Source organism: Sceloporus undulatus, chromosome 3 (genome assembly GCF_019175285.1).
Source record: "Sceloporus undulatus isolate JIND9_A2432 ecotype Alabama chromosome 3, SceUnd_v1.1, whole genome shotgun sequence".
Lineage (NCBI taxonomy): Eukaryota > Metazoa > Chordata > Lepidosauria > Squamata > Phrynosomatidae > Sceloporus > Sceloporus undulatus.
Window position 1 is genome coordinate 26,844,312 of NC_056524.1, and position 25,444 is coordinate 26,869,755.

The following is a 25,444-nucleotide window of genomic DNA, read 5'->3' on the forward strand; positions in this document are numbered from 1 at the left end:
TAAACTTTATTTATATTTCCCACCTCTCCCTTTGGATCGAGGCGAGATTACAGCAGTTAAAACAACAATACAAATACAAACATTCAATAAAATTACAACAATCATTACATTATTAAGAAAAAACTGATTTGCCACCTGCTTACCATTCTGTTTTCATCAAGAGTAGGAATCATTCTAAAATTATTCATAGGAGATCGGGTGGGTAAGCACACCGGAAGAGATCTGTCTTAAGTGCTTTCTTGAAAGCATCTAAGGTGGTAATAAGACGGATCTCTTCTGGCAGAATGTTCCATAAATTGGGGGCCGCGGCCATGAATGCCTTATGGGAAGTTGTTATTAACCTTGTTTTTGAGTATTTTAGTAAGCTCTTCCCTGATGTTCTGAGGATGCTGGGTGGATTGTGTAGGGAGAAGTGTTCCTTTAAGTAACTCAGGACCTGAGCCATGTAGGGCTTTAAAGGTAATGACCAACACTTTGTATTGTGCCCAGAAGCTAATAGGCAGCCAATGTAAAGATCTTAGTACCAGTGTAATATGGTCTGATCTGGGTATTCCTGTGACCAATCTGGCTGCTGCATTTTGGATTAATTGAAGCTTCTGAACTTGGTAGAAAGGTAGCTCCATGTAGAGCGCATTACAGAAATCTAAGCAAGAGGTTACCACTGCATGTACCACTGTTTCAAGGTCCTTCTGGGCCAGGTAGGAACGCAGCTGACGTATCAACCAAAGTTGATACCAGGTGCTCTTGGCTGTCGCCTCCAGTAGGCCAGAAAAAAAAAGAAGATTTTACTTAAAATTTCATTAGTATTGATGAGCCAAATGTTATTGAGAGAATTTTTTCATCCTGTTCATGCAGTGAGAAAGTGTCCATACATTCAACTACTTGGTGTAGGGTCTGAAGAGACATCTCTTCAAATTATGGACCTGTACAGACAGGGCAAAATAAAGCTGCTTTGGGTCACTTTGGAGGTATGCTGTTTAAATGACACTCGCATCTTAGGAGGCCATACACTCCAACCCTTAGGACTGGAGTGTGGCTTTGGTGCAGCTTCCAGCCTCTGAAGATGTGAGTGTCATTTAAACAGCATACCTCCAAAGTGACCCAAAGCAGCTTTATTTTGGCCTGTCTGTTCAGGCCCTATATTAAATTTGAAGATACAGCTGCCTTAGTCTGTAGAATCAGTATGTAGAGAGATCTTGTAGCACATTTGAGACTAACTGAAAGAAAGAAGTTGGCAGCATGAGCTTTCATAGACTACAGTCTACTTCCTCAGATGCATTTAATAGAGTGGAACAGGGACAGACATATATATGCCATTGGTATGTAAGAATGTCAATTCAAATTCCTTTTTGTATGGAAATGAAGTAGCAAGTACAGTTTTAATGATGATCATTAGTGAACTAGCCCCTGTGTTAGTTCTCCATGTCTTTGTTCACTAATGACCATAGTTAAAACTCACTTACTACTTCATTTCCATTCACAAAAGATTTTGAATTTTTATTGACATCCTCACATATCATTCCACTAAAAACTCCACTAAATGCACCTGAGGAAGTAGATTGTAGTCTACCAAAGCTCATGCTGCCAACTTCTTTCTTTCAGTTAGTCTCAAAGGTGCTACAAGATCTCTCTACATATATTAAATTTGTTTCAATTGGTTTTTCATAGTTTGTATCTGAATTACTATTAGCCATCTTAAGTGCTATGTTTTATTGGAAAGGCAGGGTAGAAATGTAATAAATGAATTAAATAAAGACCCAAAGCACCATTCACTCCTGTTTTCTATTGAGCCACTTCCTGGAATGTCTGAAATGGCTCCAAGGGAAGATAGTCAGGTGAACAGAAACTATTTATAAATCACCTTTTTCATGAATTCCCCTTCAGTTCCAGGGCTTGCAGGAGCAGGAGGCCAGAGCAAGCTGGGTGCTATGCATACAGATAAATTAAATGCTGTCATCTGATTGTCTTCAGATTGCTTTTCTATGCTGTGTAATACTCCAAAGAGATAACGTAACAACATCACATTGGCACTGGGGAGCTGTTCCATTAGCCTAGAAACATAAAAAAAACCTCTTTTAAAAACAAGGTAGCACTTGGGGGGGGGGAGCGGAATAGATTCCCCACCATCCCATATGAAGCCCATTTCATGGAAAGTGGAGGTCCACAAAGTAATTGAGGTTATCTCTGTGTTAAACTTTCAGCACAGACCTGCACCTTAAAGCCACTTTTTCACATGTCACAATGACATGCAGGGGGGAGGAGGATCTTATAAGGATTTCAAAACAGACTGCAGAACTAGAAACAACAATAGAAATAAATATATCTGAGATTATGAGCCTGACTGAAAATGAAGCAGTAAGCCCTGCATATCACAGTTTCCTTCCTACTAGGTACTCTTTTTTTTTATAAGGTTAGACAAACAGTTCTACCTGTGGATGCTTTTTATCTTCTCTTCATGGTTCCCTTCATCCATTAAAGAAACCCACTGATCACAGAGCTGGGATGAAAAAATGCTGCCTGGGATATTGCGAAGAAAATCCTTATTGAAAGAGGAAGAAGAAAAAAAACATATATGAACCACAATTTATATGTGTGGGAAAAACCTAAGCCAACATGTAAGTCATTTAACTGATGGGACATATGATTCAAGGCTATGTTTTTATTCTGTAGCCAAATGACTATATATCAGCCCATCATTAAAGATTCTGGTCCTGTCTAAATTATCTGTATGTGGGCAGATCTGAACAATTTCCTACTGAGGCAATTTATTGAATTAATTAGGAGCTAATTAATTAGGAGCAACTTAAGTCAAAACTGAACTCTATTACATGGTGATCAGCCAATATGGTTTACCAAAGAAAGTGCTGAACCTGAACTGGGACAAGCTGAATTCAAATCAGATCTGGCCTTGACTATGACTCATTTGGATTACTGTAGCACACTTCAAATGGGGCTGCCTTTGGCAACTATTCAGAAATTACAGAGTGTTCAAAAGCCAGGCTGCTAACTCGGGCTGTTAGATGGAATATATAACTCCCCTGTTGAAACAGTTTAACTGGCTGTCACTTCATTTCTGGGCAAAGTCAAAGTTCCACATATGACCTACAAAGCCCTGTATAGTTTGGATTGAGATTACTGTATATACTCAATGATAAATCGACCTAATGTATAAACCGAGGGTAGGTTTTGGGGTCAAAGTTATGGATTTTGATATGACCTGTGGATAAGTTGAGAGTAAAACTTAGGGGCATGTAACAAAGGATGTAAAGGATGAAGTAAAGGAAAATGATGCCAAAGAACCTAGAACATTCTGGCAGGCATAACCATTTGTGCTCATCCTAAAGGCTGGATAGATGAGAGAATAGAGATGATCTCTGCTTCTTTTTGGTGCTCCCAGGACTAAACCCTCACTTTTTACCACTCCATGTATAAGAAAGGGCATTACTCATTCATATATCTATCTATCTCTATCTATCTATCTATATGAGAGAGAGTTAAAGTACAGTACTTACAATGACCCATGGATAAATGGACCCAGGTTTTTTGGGTCAATTTTTTGAATAAAATTTCTAGACTTAGATTAGTGTAGACAGTATGTGAAATATCACAATGAGCTTCCCAATATAATTCTACTACTGTTTTAAGATCCATGGGGGAGGACTTTTTCTTGGTCCCACCACCATCACCAGCACATTTGGTGAGGACACAGGAGAGAGCATTCTTGGTGGCTGCTCCCAGATTGTGGAATGTCCTACCATGGGAAGTAGGTTGGCCTTTTCTCTGTTCTCTCTCTGCTCGCAGGCAAAGACCTTTACTCAGGTCTTTGAGTGTTAACTGTTTAATTGTACTGTATTTCTATCATTTTAACAGTCTTAAAAGTCTTTAAAATTAAGGTTTATAATAGATTGTTTAATTGTTTTTGAATTTTTGGAATTATCCATTATTTTAAAGATATTTTGACTTACCGGTAACTAATATTGTGACCTACAAACTACCTTGCAAGGCTGTTACATAGGCAGACTTCAGAAGCCCTCTTGAGCTACCTGGAAGGCTCAAGAATACTAGTGTGACAAATAAATTATAGCACCTTCAGTCCATCAGCAGACATTTGCAGTCAATCATCTGGATTCTGAAATTAGCCTGTCCCATGGTTTCTGGTCTCCCCAGGTAAGTTCATAATACTGACATTTCATCCAGACATTACCACAATCCATTTTAGGCCACCTTAAAGATCATCAGAAGGCAGTAAAATAGGTTCTGAATTTGGAAGTTTGATTATTCCTTCTTTCTTTTTATAAAATAATTTTAATTCTAATTTTTGTATATTCCTACTTATCCTATAGAATCACATCCCATCACTTTTTTTTTAATCTCTTTCGGCCATACCTGCACTATGAACACATCTGTACAACAGAGGAAGAAAGCTATTTGCTCTGCCAAAACAACAACAACGGGGAACTAAAGGTGGGGAAAATCCAGTTCTTCAGAACAGCAACCCAAAAAACAAGATGCCCTAGAAATGTTCACAAAAGACTTAAACAAAGGTCAAGAGATGGGGAAAGGAGCACCTATTCTGCTTCTCTGTTTCAGACCACACACAATTCTTCTTTACACTCACCTTTCTCCCTCATTATTACAAGATGGATAACATAACCACAATGAATGGTTTTTTGAGGGGGAAAGGCACTGCCCTCCCAACCTCAATTCAACGATAATCTTCTAGCTACCTGCTTGGCTATTCCAATCCTTCCGTCAACACACTCTGGATCTTAAAAATAACCCTCCATATCCATTGTTATAGAAAGTGTTGTTGGGAAACCTAGCAGTGCAGAATATAAATTTGCTGAATAAAGTTCGAGGCTTCCATGAATTTCCAAAGGAAATTTGTACATGGAATACTTGGGAGGATTCAGATGTGAATAAGATATACAGTAATGTGCTACAGAAATAATCGACTCAGTAATAGACATGGTTTGCATGTACAAAGCCCAGGTACAATCTTCAGTATCATCAGCAATATTAGGAAGTAAGAATGGGACAAACCTCTCCCATTTCTTAGTCAGTGGGATTCATGGTTTGCTGTGAATTGGGACAAAGATAAGTGATCTAGTCCTCTCTAATGGTTTGGACTACAACTCCCAAAATTTCTGTCCACTGGCCATGGCCGTGTGAGTGGTAACCCAAAATATTAGAGATCTCCATTACCCACTACTGGACTAGTGGTGTGTGCTTTGACTCATAAGAAAGGACAGCTCTTTACAAATATAAGATTCACAACAGTCAGGCAACTCCTACACAGAAATATGAAGGAGACAACTACCTTGAACACAGACGCTGTCACAAATATGGACTCGCAGAGTAAGTGCACTTCATCACCTGAGTCAAGCTTCTCCTTCAGTTCTCGGCAGGACTTGGCATTAGCTGAACGTCTAAAAATCCCCCGAGTGAAAGGTCCTTCTTGATAGAGAAAGGAAAGCATATCCTATAAAAAAATGTAAATCTTATAAGCAGCTACCACAAAAAGGTTTCAGCATAAATTAGATTTTTAAATGAGGAAGGAATGTAAGACCCACAATATTGGCTGTCTTTCCAATAATTCATTCTCACAGAGGTGGCTTTGGCTTCAGCACTTTAGCTGATCTATTTTTGGACTGTTTTGAGTCTCACACAAAAGTGAATGGCTGAAATATATATGGTGAGGGTTCAGAGCCTCTAGTGCTGTACATAATTTGTGTCCCAGCATGTGAGAAAATGGATAAAGCAGACGTTAGCAAAGATCAGTTGGGGTTAAATATTTTTTGGGCTTAACCTTGAAATGGAGGCTAGTCTTCACCAAAAAATGTTTCTGATTTTAATTGCATATAATATAAATTGCACAAATCTCAAACAGTAGCTTAGGTCAGATCAATTATGTTATGGACTGAACTGCAAATTTCACATGTGTTTGTGCTATGAACATTTCAGAAAAGAAATGCCAGATCTTAAGAAAAGATTTTCATGCATCTGACCCATCATGGGCACCTCACCCTTGCTCCTTGACAGCACTCCCATATGTGAGGCTCCCAGAGTGTCTTCCTCCCAACTACTTCCTGCAACCCATTCTTCAGTGCATTCCCAGGTTTTCCTACCAATGCAACTTTTTTCTCATAGGCTACTGCCACACTGAAGAAATAAAGCAGTTTGCCACCACTTTAACAACCATGACAGAATACTATGGAATTCTGGGATTTGTAGTTTTGTGAGATATTTAGCCTTACCTGTCAGAGAGCTCTGGTGCACCACCAAACTACAAATCCTCGCATTCCATAGCATTGAGTCATGACAGTTAAAGTGGTGTTAAACTGCTTTATTTCTACTGTGTGGAAGCAGTCCTAGGCAATGCGCTCGTTGTCCAGTTCCTAATCCCCTATACCTCCTTTATCTTCCAAGCCTAACACATTATTTCAAGAAGGTGATAGCCGCTGCCTGCCCCAACCTGATATGTTCCAAAGGCATATCAGATATGTTCCAGAGGCACAGTAACTCAATGCCACAGCCAGCATGGTGAGTGGTCAAGGATGATGGGGTGTATATCCCAACACAATTGAAGTTGTCAAGTTAGGGAAGAATGGTTTATCAAGTTCATATAGAAGCTCTGTGAAGCTTCCTGTGTGGTAAATGATCTTATAAAGATTTAACATGTCTGTTTCTTAACAATTTAAATTGATATAATTCCATTCATTCAGGCAAAGGAACTATGCAGGCAAAAGGACCATACACTTGAATGCTGACACATCTCAAAATTACGTTTTTACTTAAAACATCTATATACCACACTTAAATCCAACAGATTCCAGGACATTAAATATAATGAATTAATTTCATTATTAAATACTAGTGAATACCGTAATAAACCCATAAGAATAATAAGGCAGCACCTAAAGAAATTAATCAGGAGCCAAGAGGCTTCTCTAACTAAAACACTTAGGAGAATAAAATGTTTTAATGTGGTGATGAAAACACTGTAATGTAAATGCCAGTTTAAAGAAGACGTTTAATAATCAGAATGCTGTAAGAGAAAATGCCTGTTGTTGTACAACATGCTTCTGGTAAAGTGGTCATTTTAGAGAAGAGTATCAACAGAACTTCTCATAATAAGAGTTGTCTGGTATGAAAAGATGGATACCTTCAGAAAACTGGGTCCAAGTTACCGTGGGTCCCGAAGGTAGGTACCAGAATTGAGCCAGAAGTATGTGGGGACCTAACATGACAAAGATTTAATTCTGGCCACTACACAGTCTTTCCATTCTTGAAAAACACTTTTGATTTGTACAGAACAGGCTTAAAGATCATGGCCCAATATAAAGATATTCACTAAGCCAGTATGATCCCTACTGTTGTCTGTTTCAGACCAAGATAAGAACCATTATTAGAAGTCTAAAAGCAGAGTATATACACACATGTACTATGGCTGTTGTAACCTGGAGAATTAAAATCTAGGCAATCAAAAGGATAATGAATGGTAGGTACTGTTTCTTTAATAGAAGAATCTTTGACTGGATGACAGACAAGAGAAGCAAGAGGAGAACACACTATTATTAAGACCAAATTACTGTTATTATAACTAGGATGCAGCAGCTTTCAACTAGACTGACAATCCTGAGTTTTGAGTAAGATGTCCTAACGTGTAGTTCTGCAAAAGAGGAACATGGTCCAAGAAATCTCTAAAATTTCCTTTCCAATAAAAATCATGTATTTTAGTATCTCTCATCTTCCCCACCTCATGGGCTCGTGCTATAATATATACTATATTTAAAACATCTCAGATTTTGCTAATCTGAACTTTATTCTCTATACTCCAACCTTTCAGGACCAAAGCCAGACCACAGTATCGGAATGGTTGGTTAACTAATTAGAACTGTAAGGCAACATGTTATTTCAGCTTTAGTATTTTGGAAGAAACTGTATAGCTAGGCAATGTTTTGGTTTCAGTAGAGTAACTCCTTCCATGTAGAATCTGCTGTCTATGCATAAGCAACTGTACTGCCCGTGTCTAACCTGCACTGCATACATATTAGCCACATTGTTAGCCACATTGAGTCCTGTTATTGAGAGAAAGGTGGGACATAAATGAAAACAATAATAATGAATTAAAATGAATACTTACCCATTTCATGGCAATAAATGTCATTGCAACAGTATACAATAATTACTCAAAACTTGCTCAGCCATGGCAGAATCCATCAGAAGGAGGAACTGAATAGGTTTTCCCACCCCTGCTGAACTGTCCCCCTACCTCAGCCATTCCCTAAGTAAGAATAGGAACTTTCTCCCTAGTCTGAAAGGATGCCATCAAAATTCAAGCATCAGTCCTTAGAAAGTATGGGAAACTTACCAAGACTGGTTTGGGCAGATTATCATTCTCACAGATGGCTGGGAGGGAAAGGCCAAAGAGCTTTCCTGATACAGGAGATGCTGAAGATGGTGGTGCATTGTCCACTGGAGCACCTACTCCCCGCCAGAAGGCCCAGTTTATAATGGATCTTTTCCTTTTAAATGGCTTTTGGCTCAACTCTGAAGAAAGAAATAGGGCTTTTATTGAAATAAAATACACATTTATGTTGCACTGTTTATCAGCATGGTGCAAATCTGGAAACTGGGAAGAACATTTTATGAAGACAACTGGATCACACAGAGGAGATCCCATATCTTTTGCTTGGTTATATGCAACTCTATGGAAAATATCTGGAAGACAACTTCCCTGTTTTGTGACAGCTTGGTTCTACCATTACACAGAGAATTAATTCTAAAAATCCATCTTGCTGAATTTCTCTGCACACAGATTTTTTGAAATTACAAACTGGAATCACTATAGTCCCAAATACTGCCCCACAAAAAACTAGCTTTCATTAATCTCTCGAGATGATATTTCCCATGTTGGGTAACGGTGGTGATAGAATGATACACACATTAGAGAATCCCCTTCTTCACAACCTTGTTATCTTAGCCTGATGTGCAATGGCATCATTAAGAAGAGACAACTTAACTGGATCTCAGAGAGAGCTTAAGGAGTAATGAGAAGAATCGGCTTTAAGGTATGTTGATCTGAAGCTGCCTTGCTTTTGTAGGCCAAAATAAGTATTTTAATTGTGCCTCAAAGAGAAGAGGAACTCACTGGAGGTAAGAGGAAGCAAATGTCCATAGCAATGTAACTGGCATTAAGTCCTTTGAAACAAGGCTGCAACCCTGATCCCTCCAGGAATATTACATTTTATTTTGTTGAGGACCTCTGAAATCCAGGCCCTTTTTGACCATAAAATATTATATGAAACGACTGCACATTTGATAGCTGTCGTTCACCAAGGTAACACTTCTGCTGGGGGTAAACAGCATTTCCCTAGTGTTCAAATAATAGTATCATGTTGCTGAGAAAATCACATCCTGCTTCTACGGAGCAGATTAATTAGGACTGCAATTGCAGCAGAATGTAACAGTGTAAGTGTCAAGTGCAGCTATGGATTATGCTCATGACATTAGGAGTGACAAGCATTTCAGCTTCTTCTACCCACACTGCTGCTTTTTAAAAGTGTTTTTTTAAAAAAATAATTATTTTTTAAAGAGACTCAGAACACCCACATTGTTGTACTTAAGTGAACCTTTTGCTTGATTTCCTTTTTGTTTGTTCTTAAATATTACACACTTCCCTTTCTTCAGTATCTCCCATATGTATACAGCAGATTTAAACACACAGACACACACTTACCCCTTTTCACATCACTATAAAAAGTCTCAGTCAAATGAAAATAAAACTTTTGTTGATTTGGCAACTTTTTGCCTAATTTAACAACAACTCTTTAAGTCTTCATTGACCAAGATTTGAGGAGACCAGTTTACTATGCCCTGTTGCCTTGTAAAGAGATGGTTACATAAGCACCTAAATGTTAGAAATATGTAGTGATAAAATATAACTTATTAAATGATAGCAACATCAATAAAAACAGCTTGTTGAGAAATAGATGGCACATGCATACAGCTATCAGCCTCAAAAAGGGAAGGCATATTTCATGCTGAAAGGGAAGATGTCTTTCAGTCTGGGTGTAACACTGTGTATTGTTGTCAAGTTGTCAATCTCTTTTCTATGTAAATCTATTTCACACTGCTGGTGAACTCTGGGCAGCTACATTATGGAACCCCGGCAGACAAACTCTCCCAAAGTGAGCTGGGAAAGTTAAGGTTTTAGATTACAGTTCCCATAATCCCCCATTATTATGCTAACTAGGAAATTGTGGAAGTTGTAATCACTGGGGGATTCTGGGACTTATACTCAAGAAGAACATTTTCAAACTCTGTGCCACACTAGCATAGTTAGTAAATCTTTTGTGTTCTGAAAGGGAGAGGACAGTATTTTATGAAAACCACACAAAAGATCTCTCCACTAACACCTGTTAGCATGAATACATTTGAATAGGGATCCATTATTATCTCTGGGGATTTTGTTAGCATTTACTTAGTTTAAATGATCATGTAGCATCAGGATAGGCCCACAGTACTCTTTGGACTCTACTAAAGCTTCCTCCTAGGAACTGATAGTAAATAATAAGACATCTTTAACCCTTTCACAAGGCATCAATCCCCAATGTTTCATGTGTTTAATCATGGAAATTCTTTAGTTCTCATCTCCTCAATGAAAATCCTGGGAAAGCCTAGTGTATTCCAAGCATTGCTTCTTATTGTAGCACTGAGTAACCACAAGGGGGTGCATCTGTAGTCGTCCATAGACAACATACTACTGATAAATAATAGAAGAACAGGGAATACTTTTTAAGTAGCTGGCAGGAAGTGTCTACCTACAGCAGATGGAAAAGATAAGATATAAAGGGGCATGGTATTACTATGACTAAGAAGGGGCAGAGTATGGATGCCACAGGGATACCAGAAGATCCGAGAAGCATATATGAAGCCCAGATGTGTAAGGCTAAGAATAGAGATCATTACTATCGCTACACAAACAAACTAAGGAAAGAAACTGAGAGGGAACTTTACAGAGGCTAAAGAGAGGCTAAATTCTGAGAGTGGAATAGTTCTCTTTAAAGTAGAGATTGTTGCTCCATGAACATGGGGCATTTTGATGGGTAAGAGACCAAATTTTTTCTTCTCTTTGCAAAAATTGCTTAAGAAATAGCAAACTGTGTAGCAGGACTAAAGGAAAAGGTGGGCTGTGCAGCAGGACATTCTCTGTGTCAAGTACAGCTGTGCACATTAGAATACATGGGCTTATATTGCTATCAAAGTCTGACATGAGAGTCTGGAAAACAAAAACAAGAGAAAGCTGTGTTCCTAAAAGCACCAACAGCAAGCACAAAAAAAAAAAAAAAAATTAAAATGCAATTCGGCAGTCAAGGAATAACCGCTTTCCCAAAACTTGGAAAACTCATGTGTTTAGACAGCTACTTCCCAAAACCTCCAATGGCTGTGTTGGCTGGAAGATTCTGGTAGTTGCAGTCCAATAAATGTAACTATTCCAAGGTCTGAGCTTTTCTACCATGAGAAGACTTCTCACACAACAAGCAACTTGGAAGGGAATGTTGTAGTTTTCATAGGCTATATAGGCAGAGGAAGTGATAAGAAGGTTCAAAAGACATCCTCATGAAAATGGGGTAACTATCCCAGAATGCTACCCAGACTACTCGGCAGTACTCAGGGACACCATGATAGATATTCAGAGGCAATATTGCGACTGAGCAGTCATATACATAGATGAGTTAGCTCATGAAAACCATGGTGTTACAGAGCACAAATTTATACTCCCAAATCCTCCTTGCTCCCTCTTTCCTTTTTTAATTTTAAGTATTGTACTCCAAGGGCCTTAAAGAGGAGACAAGTCATGTGACTCAATGATACATAAATAAATTACAAGAACACAGGAAAAACATGTAAATATGTCTTGAGAAATACTTGCTTATATAAACTTAGGTATAACTACATTCCTAGTGATGGTTTGTGAACAAAGATTATTTTGAACCAAAAGTCTAGTTATTCACAAGTACAGACTTGTGGGCCTTCAAGTCATTTCCAATTTATGGCAACCCTAAGGTGAACCTATCACAGTGTTGTTGGTTTTTTTGCCAAGATTTGCTCAGAAGAGGTTTCCCTTTGCCTTCCTCAGAGGCTAACAAAATGTGACTTGCCCAAAGTTGCCCAGTGGGTTTCCAAAGCTCACTGGGGATTTGAACCCTAGTCTCCAGAGTCACAGTCCGACACTCAAACCACTACACCATGTTGGCTCTATACAGATTATATAATGAAAAAAGGTGGTTATTTTTTACTGGCTTTGTTTTGTGTGTCACGTAAAATTTGATTTTAGCTTTTTAAAAAAGCATTCTTAAACACACGCTCTTGGCACCAGAAATTGTTTGACATAATCTCTTAGCTAGTATGCTCCTATGTCTTTTTTGCTGTTTTACCAGAATATGTTAAGTTATTACAACACAGAGTTAATCTGGGGGGAGGGAGGAGAAAGCATACTATGAACAAGGCTTCTGTGAGCGGAAAGACTCACCATTCAGTTCATGGCCAGTGGCCAGGCGACTTGGCTTGAGAATGAACTGGCATTGAAGCTCACAGGGCAGCTGTTCCATCAGGAAGGCCCCCTGAAGGTCCAGAGGGCAGACACAGTCCTTTGATCCCTGCATCTGAGGCAAAGTGTCACGAATGTGGCTCATTTTGATTCCAAATGGATATTCGTGTCCTGCACAGAGAAAGAGGAAGAGAATTTAATTTATACTGAGTGGAGGCTAGGCAACAAAAAAGGACCTAGCAGTGATACTGACTTCCTTGACTATGTGTTCATACATATGAATAACTATAATCTACTCACTTGACTTACAGTGTACTACTCTCATTTTCATTTCCACACTCCATTTTTGATAAGACTCAACAATTTTTCTTCCTCATTTTCTAAAAGCATTATTACATATGATACTAAGGATTTAAACAAATCCTTTCACCTCCCTGCATACTTTCTTGTCCAATTTCAGATAATTAATAGACACAACCTTTATATAACCCTACAAAATGCCATACATATTAACTCTCCTCCCAACAGATGGAATTTTTCAATATTCCAAGACACATTCTGTTGCAGAATTTACACAGAAACTGAGAAAGTAGACATTCTGTGACACTGTCACCTCAAACGTATTAAATTATGTTTCAGAGTTGCCTTGTTATTTTATTGACAAAAAGAGTTGCAACAAAAGTAGTCCTAACAAACCTACTACATCTTGTACACTCACAGGATACTTATGGTTCATGAACCGGGAAAGGATTGAGACATAGTCACTTGGCATATTGGCTCTCTTTCAGGACAAATGGTCTATGCTATACTGAGTAAACAAGGAAAATATGGCTTTATAAAAGTGTGTCTGGTGCTATGATGTTAGCCTGTCATATCATCTAAAGGGAGACAATTACTTGGGGAAGCGGCCTAGTACACTAGAGACTGTCCCACTGTATTACTATTAATAATATCTCCCGCCTTTCTCCCAACACAGGGACTCTGTAGCAAAAATATTAGTTGAATCATATTGCTGCACAGGAAAGAATGTGGTGGGAAATATCCACCACCACCCCCAACTAAAAATGGCAAGAAGTTGTGTGAACAAAATATCTAACATACACTAACACTACTTGTCAAAATAAGCTGTAACCATTACTACCTAGTAAGGCTGCAGATAATATATGGGACATGGGCTCACAAGGAACACAGCAGTATTCAAGTTACACTACAGTTCACAGCCATTTTTAATAAAAGAAAAAGTACATATATGAGTACATTAAAGGAATGGGTACATATATGGTACTGGTCCCTGACAGACTGGTGGGAAAAAATTGCCTGTCCTCCACATCAGATAACCTGAGAAGCACCAAATATAGGATCAGGACTAGGGAGATGTGGGTTCAAATGGCCATGAAATTCAGTGCTTGAGGGTGTGTGCACAGAGATTCAAACCAGGCTTGACCAGGTACTGAGATGTTTTCAATTTACAGCTGGAGCCCTTCCAAGATTTTCCAGGAAGGATTTAAAAAAGGATGAACAGTAAGAGACATCCCACGTTCAAGAGCTAGTGTGGTGTAGCAGTTAGTCTGAGACTGGTCTAGGACTTGGAAGAACAGATTCAGTTACCTTCTCTGTCATGAGACTGACTGGGTGATCTGGGACCAATAATTCTTTCTCAGCATAACCTACACAGAACAGGGAGCTGCCATGGGCACCATGGAGAAAAGGTGGGAGATATATGTAAAACCAACAATTGTGACAATCTGCTGCAACCCAACCAGAGATCTACTTGTAAATCCTCACCTACCCTCTCTCTATTCCTGTTCTAAAACCATTTATCATCTTTGCATTCTCTTCTTTATATGCAGCAGTACTCAAGTTGTAACCTATAAAATGCCAAATGGAGCTTCAGTCTGAACATTCTATGCTGGCTGGGGAATTTTGAAAGTTGTTTTTGAAATTTTTTAAAAGTTAATCTAAAATGTAGCTTTTCACAGTTTGGGAAAATTCACAGTCTGAGGGTGTGGAGCTAGCCATTATCTTAATCATTAGTTGGTATTTTAAAAGGTCCTACTCATTTTTTAAAAAATTACAAAGGGACTGTTAGTCCTTATTTAATTCGCCATCAAATGCTACTTAATTAGTCATGGTTGCTAACCTGGAGCTTCCATATGGAGAGGAAGGACATAAACAAAAAGAAATAGCTGTGAGACTCCTTGAGAACTTCCAGAAGTATGTGTCACAGACAAGTTCTGGACTGCAGGAACATTTGGCCTACACCGCAGTAGTAGTTAATTCCAATGGTAGGGGTGCTTTCAGTCACAACAAATATGTACCAACCATTGCTACAACTTGTGACACTGAAAGGAAAAGGAGGAATTGCAAACATGTTCCACCTTGGTTTGAATAACTTGCAGCACTGCTCTTCATTCCAGTAACATTTTGCAGAGGATGAAGCATACAAAATTTACTTGATAGCAATGAAATCTGAAAATTTAAAATCTGCTTGTGGGCGTAATGGTAGTCAGAGAACAAAGACAAAGCAGAAAAATCTACAAATGCCTTCTGATGTGCATCTGTGCAACTCCTACTACAAATCAAACAGAGGTGGCATCCTTCATTAAGCACCTAGGGAAATTATTCAGAATAACATCCCTTCAGTATCGGCATTTGGATGATCTGTATTTGCAAGGGAAGATATTCCTCTGCAAGTACAGAATTCAAAGTGCTTGCATCAGTTTTCAAGACAAAATCTTATGAACAAAGTACAGGAGAAAGATGACATGTAGAACATGAAAATTTCAAGGAAGGGCAAGGAAGAAAACCAGCAGTTATCTGCAATAATGCTCACTGCAGCAGTAATCTAGAAATAATTTTAGGGGCATAATTTAGGGCTCTAGAGGATCCTAGCTTAATTAGGATCAAGCAAATGTGCTTCTACATGCTAATAGACTGCCTCACCCATTGGTTCCTCCTGCCTATGGAAGTGGCTAGCACACCAGGCACTTGCCATTTGCTTATTACAATAGCCAACCTTACATTGCCATTATCATGCTGAATCTGGTGAATCTGGCTTGTATCTTCCTAAATCATAGTCAAGTCATACACCAGGATTTTGGGACACACAAACCAAAATATCTGGTCTGGATAAACAAATAACTGATTAATAAATCAGCCACTCTTATTTACAGGGGGAGTCAAATGGGGAAAAAATGGGTAGTCTACCCAAAGTGAAAATTGCAGAGCTTGAATTATGCCCAATAGCCCCAGTGGCCATAATGTCTTGGGGATTCTGAAAGCTGGAGTCAAAAAAATAAATAAATAACTTTTCAAAGCTCTGAGTACATTTGCATGAGATAACATTTTTGACTTGGCATCTAGTTTGAAAAGCAAGGCAGACAGAGAGATAACTACTCTGGCTTTGTCTCTAGTATAGAGCTTCCTTCCCTGTGAAATTCTGAGTCCACTGCTGCAAAACCTCCTTCTTCAAACTGCCTTTTTTTTAGGGAGGGGAGGGGGGAGATAAAGCAAGTAAGTAATATGCTAACTCTTTGCTTTCTGTAATTTGGTTTGCACTTATTTGTACTTTGCTATTAAGTTGCTGTTACCTGAGCTGGATTCCTGAAGAAGACAGGGCAGAAAAATGAATGAAACCATCAGAAACTTACCAATAAGGGGATATGGAGCATCTTCTTTCCCAGAGTTCACCCACAGCTGATAGTCTTTTTCACAGCCCTTTAAAAATACAATCCCACATCTTTCAGAATAGGAAACTCATATATTTAAATCAGTCAGTCAGTCAGTCAATCTTTATTGACAAGTAAGTGTTTTATTTAAAACTGTAAGTTAAAACCTGTGCCTTGAATATGGCCATAATAGACCTCATTAGAGACTAGATTTTTAAAACACAGCTCACAAGACAAAACATCTGAAGTTTTACAGTCCTTCCACCTGTCTAGCATAATCTTTTGCAGGTTCCCCATAAATCTGCAATGAGTAACATAACATGTGAGACCTTAACATGACTTAAGTGTATGGGATCAGAGTGTTATGAACAGGGCTGAATTTTAATTATTATTTACACATATGGAACGCTATAGATTCTGAGGACCAAGTAGGACTGTGTACTTAAAAGATGCTGGATGTTTTTATGTCATTTCTGACTTATGGTGACCCTATCACAGGGTATTCTTGGCAGAATTTGCCCTTGTCTCCATCTGAGCTGAGAGAGTAAGACGTGCCTAAAGTCACCCTACAGGGTTCATGGCCAAGAACATTCAAACCCTGTTTTCCCAGTGTCCTGGTCCAACTCATAAACCCATACACCACACCAGCAATCAAAGGACCTTGGAGTAAGGGAGAAAAGTGCTCTTTTAAAAGTTTATTTTAATTTTATTTCTATTTCATTTTATACTTCTAATCCCCAATTGCAGAGATTTTGTATTTAAGTGGGTACAAAAAGGCCTTCGTTCAAACAAATCACATAGCTAAAATCTAAAAAACAAAACCACAAAAAACAGGTGCTTCTCCCAAACACTAAGCCTTCTGACATGACAACAGCAGCCAGATAATGCAAGAATTTGCACAGTTGTTCTGGAAAGAACTGGAATGGACATCTATGTCATACAATAGGGTTGTGTCACACTGCAGAAATGATCCAGTTTCATACCACCATCAATTGCCATGGCTCAATGTTGTGGAATTCGGGGATTTGTAGTTTTGTGAAATATTTAGCCTTCTCTGCCAGAGAGCTCTGGTGCCACAACAAACTACAATTCCCAGAATTCCACAGCACTGAGCCAGGGCAGTTAAAGTGGTATCAAATTGGATTATTTCTGCAGTGAGGAAGCAGCCTAGGGCCAACACTTAGGTGCCTTCGACAGTTTCTCATCTAAGGAAGAAGGCTCTTGAAACAGTGGGTTACATTGGCTGATCCACATCTTCGAAATTCTTCTTCATTTTCACCCATTTTAACTTCCCAGTGAATTTATTTGCTGGCCCAGCTTATTGGGTAATATAGTTTTCTATCAGGCACTGGATTATGTGTGATATCAACAGACATATTCCTGGTTGCTAAAAGTATATCTTTAAGGGGGGGAAAATTAATATCTCACATTAATTCCAAGCTGCTGCAGGGCCATGAGGATCACATCATTTGCTGTGTCCATGTTGGTTACGGTTAAAGTTTTTGACTATTCAGAGGAGAAAAGAGGCAAAACAAAACATTACTATCATGATTACAGCATTAATAATTGTAAATACTGCATGAAATTTGGACTTACAGGAGCAAAGAAGCCAAAAGGTTCAGCTACATCTTAGATATAATCAAATCTATGTCTAAGTGATACGACACTATGAACTAGTTACATAGGAAACAAATACATTAGTGTACTTTCTCTTTCATATTCTGTAACATAATGGTGTTTTATGAGAAATGATCTGAGCCACGTTAAAATGCTATTTAGCATAACATGTTTATAGTAATCCTTGAGTTCACGCAGTCTGCTCTACTCACTTCTTTCCATGGAGCTGGGATGAGCAATTTGAAAGGTTTTGTATGTCAATTTCTCCTTAGCAATCATTTTTTTTTTTTTGCATGATCTGGTCTGACAAACCGTGGTTAACACAAATGATGATTAATTTTCAAACTAGGATTTCTGTAGCTGGTTTGCTGAAATTAAACAGTTAATGTTGAGCCCAGGTCTCTATTCCTATCACACACTAAGCCATGAACTAGAAGCATCTTACCCTTTCCTCTCAGTCAAATAGGAAGTAGAGGGGGTGGTGTATAAAACCAAGGTTTATAGCAGTTTCTAGATGTTAAAAAATTATAATATATAGTAAGACACAGGACCATGTTTTATCATTTCAGTACCACCACTGAGAGGACTTAAACTCAAGCACCCCCATAATGGATCTTCCACGACTGCAGAAACTTATCCAGTCATCTTAAGATGCATTAATCAGGGATGGAGGTGCTCCTCTGTTTTTAAAATAATTTTAAATCTCTCACTATTCTATCTACACTACTCAGAACTGGTGCTTAACAGTTCTGGAACTCAGAAAGAGTTTCTCAACTATTAGCAATGACAGTCCAAACTGCTGTATTAGAAGAAGAAGCAGAACTTCATAAAAAAAGCATTCAGATTTACAATAAGCTCTCTCAAGACAGTCCAAACCTATTATAGTGATGGCCTACCAGAGCTTGGAATATTATTTTTAAAAGCTAATAATCAGTTTTCATGTTACTCAAGGGGCAGTTCACACACTGCAATGTATTACTTTTAAATTAATTACTATTTAAAGATACCACAAAGAAAGAAAAATAGTGCCAAACCTCTGAAATGATCCTCACCCTAATTTTGTTTTGAGGATAACCAATAAATACTGCAGTGACAAAATACTTTTGACACACATCCCAGAAACTATGACATATCATTACATTATTTTGTGAAAGGAACATTATCAGGCTATCACAAGCTCCCAAAATAGCATTTTACAAATAAATTATTATAAGCATTATTGCTGAGATTAGCATCTTATTAGCAGTGGGAGGACAGAAGTGGCATCTCACATTCAAATTAAGAGTGTTACATAAGCATTTTGGAGGTACCCCATCCACCTCCAGCAACCCTATATAGAGGTCTTCCAGCCTAAATTGCCAGTTCCACAGACACCAATGCAGCAATCCGCAGGATAGGTAAGAAATGATGAGAAGAGGATGGGTAGGTCTGTGTGAGTTCACAGGTGACCACTGAAAATACTACATGTAAAGGTATGCAACCTGTCCTCCTTCTTCATGGTCCCTGACTCACACAAATGTAGGAGATGAGAGTGTCATTGCAAACAAGGCAAAGGTTTACTTAATATTAAGTGAAATGCAAGACATCAAAATAAGAAACATAAACATAATGCCTCTTAGCCATACAAGACAATAATGGTACAGAAGTTCTTCTTATGTTTGCACTGCATTTCAACCTGATTTGCCTGGCGTAGGAAGACACATACACACCACCAGACTGTTGGAACTAGTCCATGCAGATGGAGTTGAGGTGGATTCCATCAACAAACGTTTGGCTCCATGGTAAACAGAGGAGCTAGGATCCAGAATCAAAATGGAATTGAAGCTCTTTCTGCGGCTTCTGTACCAACAGAGGCAAATAGCCAATAAATTGGCATTAGAGGACTAAGGGCCTGTTCATACAGGAATGCCTTCAAATGCAACTTTCTGTTTCTTCTTGCTTGAGGCATAAAGGTGCTACTGTGGGCACAAGAGTCAACCACATGCTCTTAGACAACGAGCACGCTTCAAATGCCCATATAATCCCAGGATTAGCACTTTTTGAAGGATGTCAGCAAGGAAAGAAACCCAGAGGGCAAGTGCCGCTTTGACTGCTAAAGCTAGGCAACACATATCAGAACAGCCTGGTAACTCCCAGGGCTGAATTGGACAAAGAAGGCTGATGAGACTGAAGATAGATTAGCGAACACAGTTCCTATCAGTGCCACTGCGGCGCCCAAAGAAAAGGAACTGGACGTTTTGGTGGGAAGACCCCTATACAGGCCTACTATAGGTGGGTGGGGCTACTGCCAAACATTTGACAGTAGTTTATGAAGCAAAATTAGGATTATTTACATGGCTAATTGACTATGTAGCTACTGATTACAAGACATTTTGAAACTTTTCTAAGCATTTTGCAATAAATTTCTTTTCTTTACTATGACAAAGGTTTTATCTTCTATCCCAACTTACTAACCCCACAAAAGCAAAATAAAAAAATGGGATATAATTGGAAAGAGCTGAGGTCACCTTCCCCAACATAATCAGCTTCTGGCTTTTCCTTCTCCTCTATCATCTAAAAAGGGCCACTTTTTTCCACATCCTGGTTTTAAACTAAGATCCAAAACATACTGCAGAAATAATCTAGTTTGAGACCGCTTTATTTGTCCTGGCTCAATTCTAGGAAATTCTGGAAATTGTAGTTTTATGAGACGTTTAGCCTTCTCTGACAGAAAGCTCTGGTGCTATACACTACAATTCCCAAGGTTCCCTAGCACTGAGCCAGGGCAGTTAAAGCAGTCTCAAACTGGATTATTACTGCTGTGTGTTTTGGAGCTACAATGCATATAAACCATAGTTTGATCTTGACTCATTTGGACTAACCACAGGTCCCCTGATTTCAGACATGGGAAAGTCTACTTAGTTTTCAAGGCAGGAAAATAGGTTGTGACCAAAGAAGGGGTACATACATGGAAGCCAGAGGCTTCCTCATGTATTACTAAAATACAGTTCAGTGTTATGTCCAAAGTGTTCTAAACACCAAGAGGAATTCTCCTTTAGTGCCTAATGTGCCTCAAAATGGATACTGACATTTTATACTCAATAAATGTTGCACATCATGCAACACTTTAATGACTTTTCACAGCAGCTTGCCAAGGAACAAGAGGAACTGTTCTATTTAATATACTGCTCAAATTTTGGCTTACAAATACTTACATATGCACAGTTTCCAACATCCTTCGCAATAATCTTCAAGGGAATGCTCTTGGGGTAGTCTTTTGCTTTCTCTTCTTTTATTCGACTGTCAAAACAAGCAGAATGGAATTTTTTTTTTAAGTGAATTTACAAAACAGAACAACAAGCTCAATGTTCTATGCTAATTTACTAAATGCAAGAAGAGGTAAAAGTTTTTTCAAAAGCAATGGTAACCAAAGTGGCTTGTTTTTAAATACATCATTTTAAAAACCTGCCTGAAATTTGAACTCCTCATTGGTCTTGTTGCATGCCCACTATCCTGCAAGGTTAGGTTGGTGTGTTTTGAATCTGCAAAATGAAATCTTGTTTTGTAAAGATACTATGGAGTGTTACAGCCCGCCCTAAAGCGGGCGGTCTGCCGTCGTTGTCATTAGCTATGCCAAGAAGCCCCAGCGGCCAGACCGCGAGGCTTCTCGGCGCAGCTAAAAAGGAGTGCCGAAATGGCACTCCTTTTTGGCCCCTGGAAGTGGTGCCGCGAGGCGCCCACTCACGGTGTCACTTCCGCCATGCCACGTCCGGATGCTGTGTGTCCGAGACATAAATATGGTGACACTCGTGTGGATGGGTGCCGCCATTTATTACGTGCTCCGCGCGTCCTAGGAACAGGGCCGGTTAGGAAGGTGAGACCCTTCCTATCCCTAGTACGCCCCTTCCTAACCCTAGGACGCCCCTTCCTAACCCTAGGACGCATGGAGCACGTACTAAATGGCGGTGTGTAACACGTCTATCTTTCACTGGAGTTTTTAAAAAGGGAAGTTGGGTGGCCACCTGTCAGGGATGCTTTAGCAGCAGATTTCCTGTATCAGGAGAATCTGGAAAAGATGAATATCTTCCAATTCTAAACTTCTAGCTCATTCAGCTACCCAAGTTAGAGATAGGCCAGTCTCTCCAATCTGATTTTACAGAAATATTACCGTTTGAATTTTTCAGGATCTGAAACTGACTGTACTTTGACTAGACAGACTACAAGAATCAGACAGACAAGGCTTCATTATCACCTACAATGGGCAATACAGCAAAATAGAAGTACCTTTGAAGGGAAGTCAGCCACTTCTCTTTCTGTTCCACGGAACTGAAATAATTAAAAAACATATTTTAAATAACAGCAGGTTAGAAAATATGAATATCTACATCCCAACTCTCAAAATATAAGATAATCTTTGCACAATATTTCACCTGGTTAGAGATGCAAGACAGGTATCTAACAAGAATACATAAATATACAGAAAATTTTGGGCAAACTGGCATAAACACCTAAGTCAGATAAATGCAACAACAACAAAAAGATAAAGGCAAATAATAATTTTGTAACTTTGAAACTTCTGTATTAATTTGGTGGAAATATTAAGACTTTTGCTAAAATGAGGTCTCCCTAGCCATTGGCTCAGCTAACTCCCAGCTCATTGTGACAATGTTCACTGGACACAGTGAAGATGAACTGATCGTATCAGATCTAAGAGTAGATCTAACCTCTGACTTCTGACAAGGTTATAGTAGAACAAAGGGATGGATCTTTGGTATTTGCTTGTCTGGTTGTGATATATACACTTCCATTTTTACAGCCCTGAAGATTGAAGATCTTTAGCAGCATGAAGCCAATTGTGCTAACTGGTGAGCAGCCAAAGGAAGCTTTGTAAGTAAGTATGCAGCTGTCATACCTGGTTCCAAAAGCCCTCTAAATTCCACAATATTGGACAACTACAGTCCGCCCTTCCCTTACATGGGGGATCCATTAAAGGAAAAAAGGTGGATGCTCAAGCCCCATTCAAATGAATGGGGCTCGTGCCTGTGGAGGCATGGCAGAGGTGCATGGGGTGCATGCCGTGGGAGCACACACCATTATTTCCTTCCAGCGCACACCTCCCTCACTTCCGTCGCAGCTTCCAGTGTAAGCTGGAATCCGAGTAAAACGTGCCAGCATATAACGTGGGCGCACTGTACATCCACTCTCAAATCTGCCATTCTTAAGGAAGGGGTTTGAGTGTATGGTCTCCATGCCAAGAAGTCTTGGGAGGAATTGATTATCTAGATCCATTTCAGCCTGGTTTCATGCCTAGTTCTGGAACCACACCTACTTCAGTTACTCTAGCAGAACACATCATGGGGCCAGGATATCTGAAATAATGCTTCCCCCGATATAAGTGTGTCTAAAATTCTAGTGAGATCCTCAGTAGAAGCCTGTTGCACATCCAATTACAGTGGGAAGTTAGGTTGGTGGGTAAACATGACTGGGATTTCTCTAAAGCATCAGCTCAAATATGGAACTCCTTCCCAAGAGAACTCAGGCTGGCTCCAAAAATTGCCAACCTGCCAATCTTGTAATCAACAGTGTCAGTGTCTTAACCACTTGATGCTTTAAATGTTTTTATATATTTACGTTGTGGCAAACTGAGAGGCAACAGAATATATATATATATATATATATATATATATATATATATATGCATGCGCGCCAGCAACTGGACAGAGGAGTACATTCCTGTTACTTCTACTGGATTTCTAATGGTGTTTCACACAACTGACCATAGTATCCATCCAGACTGCCTAAAAAGCATGACTGAGACTAGGAGTAACCACTTTCTGTGGTTGTGTTCCTTTCTCAACAGTCAGTTCCAGAAGATGGGAGTTGGTGAACTCTTGTTTGAAACACAGACTACTGGTTTATGGTCTTCCACAAGGACAAATATTCTTTCAGATGTTTAGTACCTGCAAGAGCCTGCAGGAGATATCATCCAGGAAGCAATATGAAAACATCATGCAGCTCTATTTCTCCATCTCTGCCAACATCAAGGGCAATGCTGATGTTCTGAACTGGTGCCTGGAAGCACCAGCTCAGAACATCAACATTGTCCTTGATGTTGCAGAGATGGAAAAATAGAGCTGGAAGCAGTAATGGGCTAGATCAAAGCTAACAAACTGAGGCTTAATTCAGACAAGACAGAAATGCTTCTAGTCAGTAAGAAGACAGACTCAGGAACAGAGATTCAATCTCTGTTGGACAGGGAAGTGGTCTCTTTGAATTTTCAGATGCATAGTCTGGGATGTACTATTGGTCTTTAGCACCTTGTTTATCAAAAGAAGACTGTGGGCAGGAGTGACTTTGGCCAGCTGAAATTGGTTGGCAGTAGCAGCAGTTCTTGAGGAGATTAGACCTGGTGATGGGAACACTTGCTTTAGCTGTATACCTTTGCAAAAATTAGTTATTCAGGAATGCAACTGCAAGATTGCTGCACTGGTTATCAATATACTTTGGCACACAATTAAAAGTGTTGGTTATTCATGCTAAAGCATTAAATGGCTTAGGTACAGGTTGGGTTAGGGATTAACCATTTCCCCGTCACCCTCCCTGTTCCTTAACATCAAAAAGAGACGTTACTATGTAATTTAGGAGCATGATTGAATGAGACAAGAAAAGTGTCTTTTCAGTGGCTGTACATATATAATTAAGCACTTTGGCTTGGATCCAAAATTCCACTAAGGGACATTTTGCAACTACCCACCCCGTATCCTCACAGAAACTCTCAATGCTGACCAAATACCTGCTCCAGAGGGCTGCTCAGCACATCCAGAGTTGATTTGAGAAGTATACAAGGGAGAGAGGGACACTGCCTGTTGTTTTCATCAGTAGAAGTCCACCACTTGATCCTGTCCTTTGATGTTTTTCACATGTTACTAAAGAACATTTCATTATGATAGATTTTTCCTACTAACTCTCCTTGCTTGGCTGGTTAAAACTTTAAAAGCTACCATGACCCCAAAGCATTGTGATTGTTAAAATGTTGTAAGTGAAGTGTGTCCATTTGCATAGCATGATAGGATACAACTCTTTTAATGACTGAATTAACAAATAAATTGAACTACCGAAAAAACAATGCAAACTAGACGAATTAATCAGCAATGGAAATAATGGCTTCAAAGGTGCAATACATTGCCTGACTTAATGAAAGTTTTAGCACTGTATTCATTAGGAATGACCCTTCAAATCGAGAACTAGTTAAGAAAACAAGTGGCAGGTCCAGGGCAGCTAACAAATGTCACTATGACCATGACCCTTAGCAAGACACTCATCAATTCATCTGTCTTTTACCTCTGTATCGCTTCATCTCTCACAGAGAGTTTCAAAGGCTCCCATGGATTCAAAGAGGATACTCAGGAAAACATAAGCCATTTCCACAGCATGCACTTCATAAATATTTGGACTTTCTTTTAATCTTTTCACTTACTAGACTCTTGTGTAATTATATACTCTAGAACAACTCTTGTAACTTTCTTTGTACGCTCTCTTTACCTCCCTGTGTGAACGTCTAAGGTTATATAAAATCCGAAACTCCCTTTGACAGAGGCCATCACATTTATAATGTCAGATGATT

The 25,444-nt window shown here is 39.1% G+C and overlaps 1 protein-coding gene across 6 annotated transcripts in view; it reads right to left on the minus strand.

Moving 5' to 3' along the window:
- ARHGAP20 (Rho GTPase activating protein 20) overlaps nt 1-25,444 on the minus strand; it is a 118,535-nt gene that overhangs the window by 4,022 nt on the left and 89,069 nt on the right. For all 6 annotated transcript variants that reach the window (XM_042460162.1, XM_042460164.1, XM_042460166.1 and 3 more), the window contains exons 5-13: nt 22,105-22,146; nt 21,036-21,120; nt 17,653-17,730; nt 16,207-16,273; nt 12,539-12,727; nt 8,375-8,553; nt 5,321-5,482; nt 2,430-2,539; nt 1,862-2,051 (exon numbers count right to left, since the gene is read on the minus strand). In XM_042460162.1, the coding sequence (XP_042316096.1) occupies nt 1,862-2,051; nt 2,430-2,539; nt 5,321-5,482; nt 8,375-8,553; nt 12,539-12,727; nt 16,207-16,273; nt 17,653-17,730; nt 21,036-21,120; nt 22,105-22,146 (1,102 nt within the window). The remainder of the gene's footprint in view (nt 1-1,861; nt 2,052-2,429; nt 2,540-5,320; nt 5,483-8,374; nt 8,554-12,538; nt 12,728-16,206; nt 16,274-17,652; nt 17,731-21,035; nt 21,121-22,104; nt 22,147-25,444) is intronic.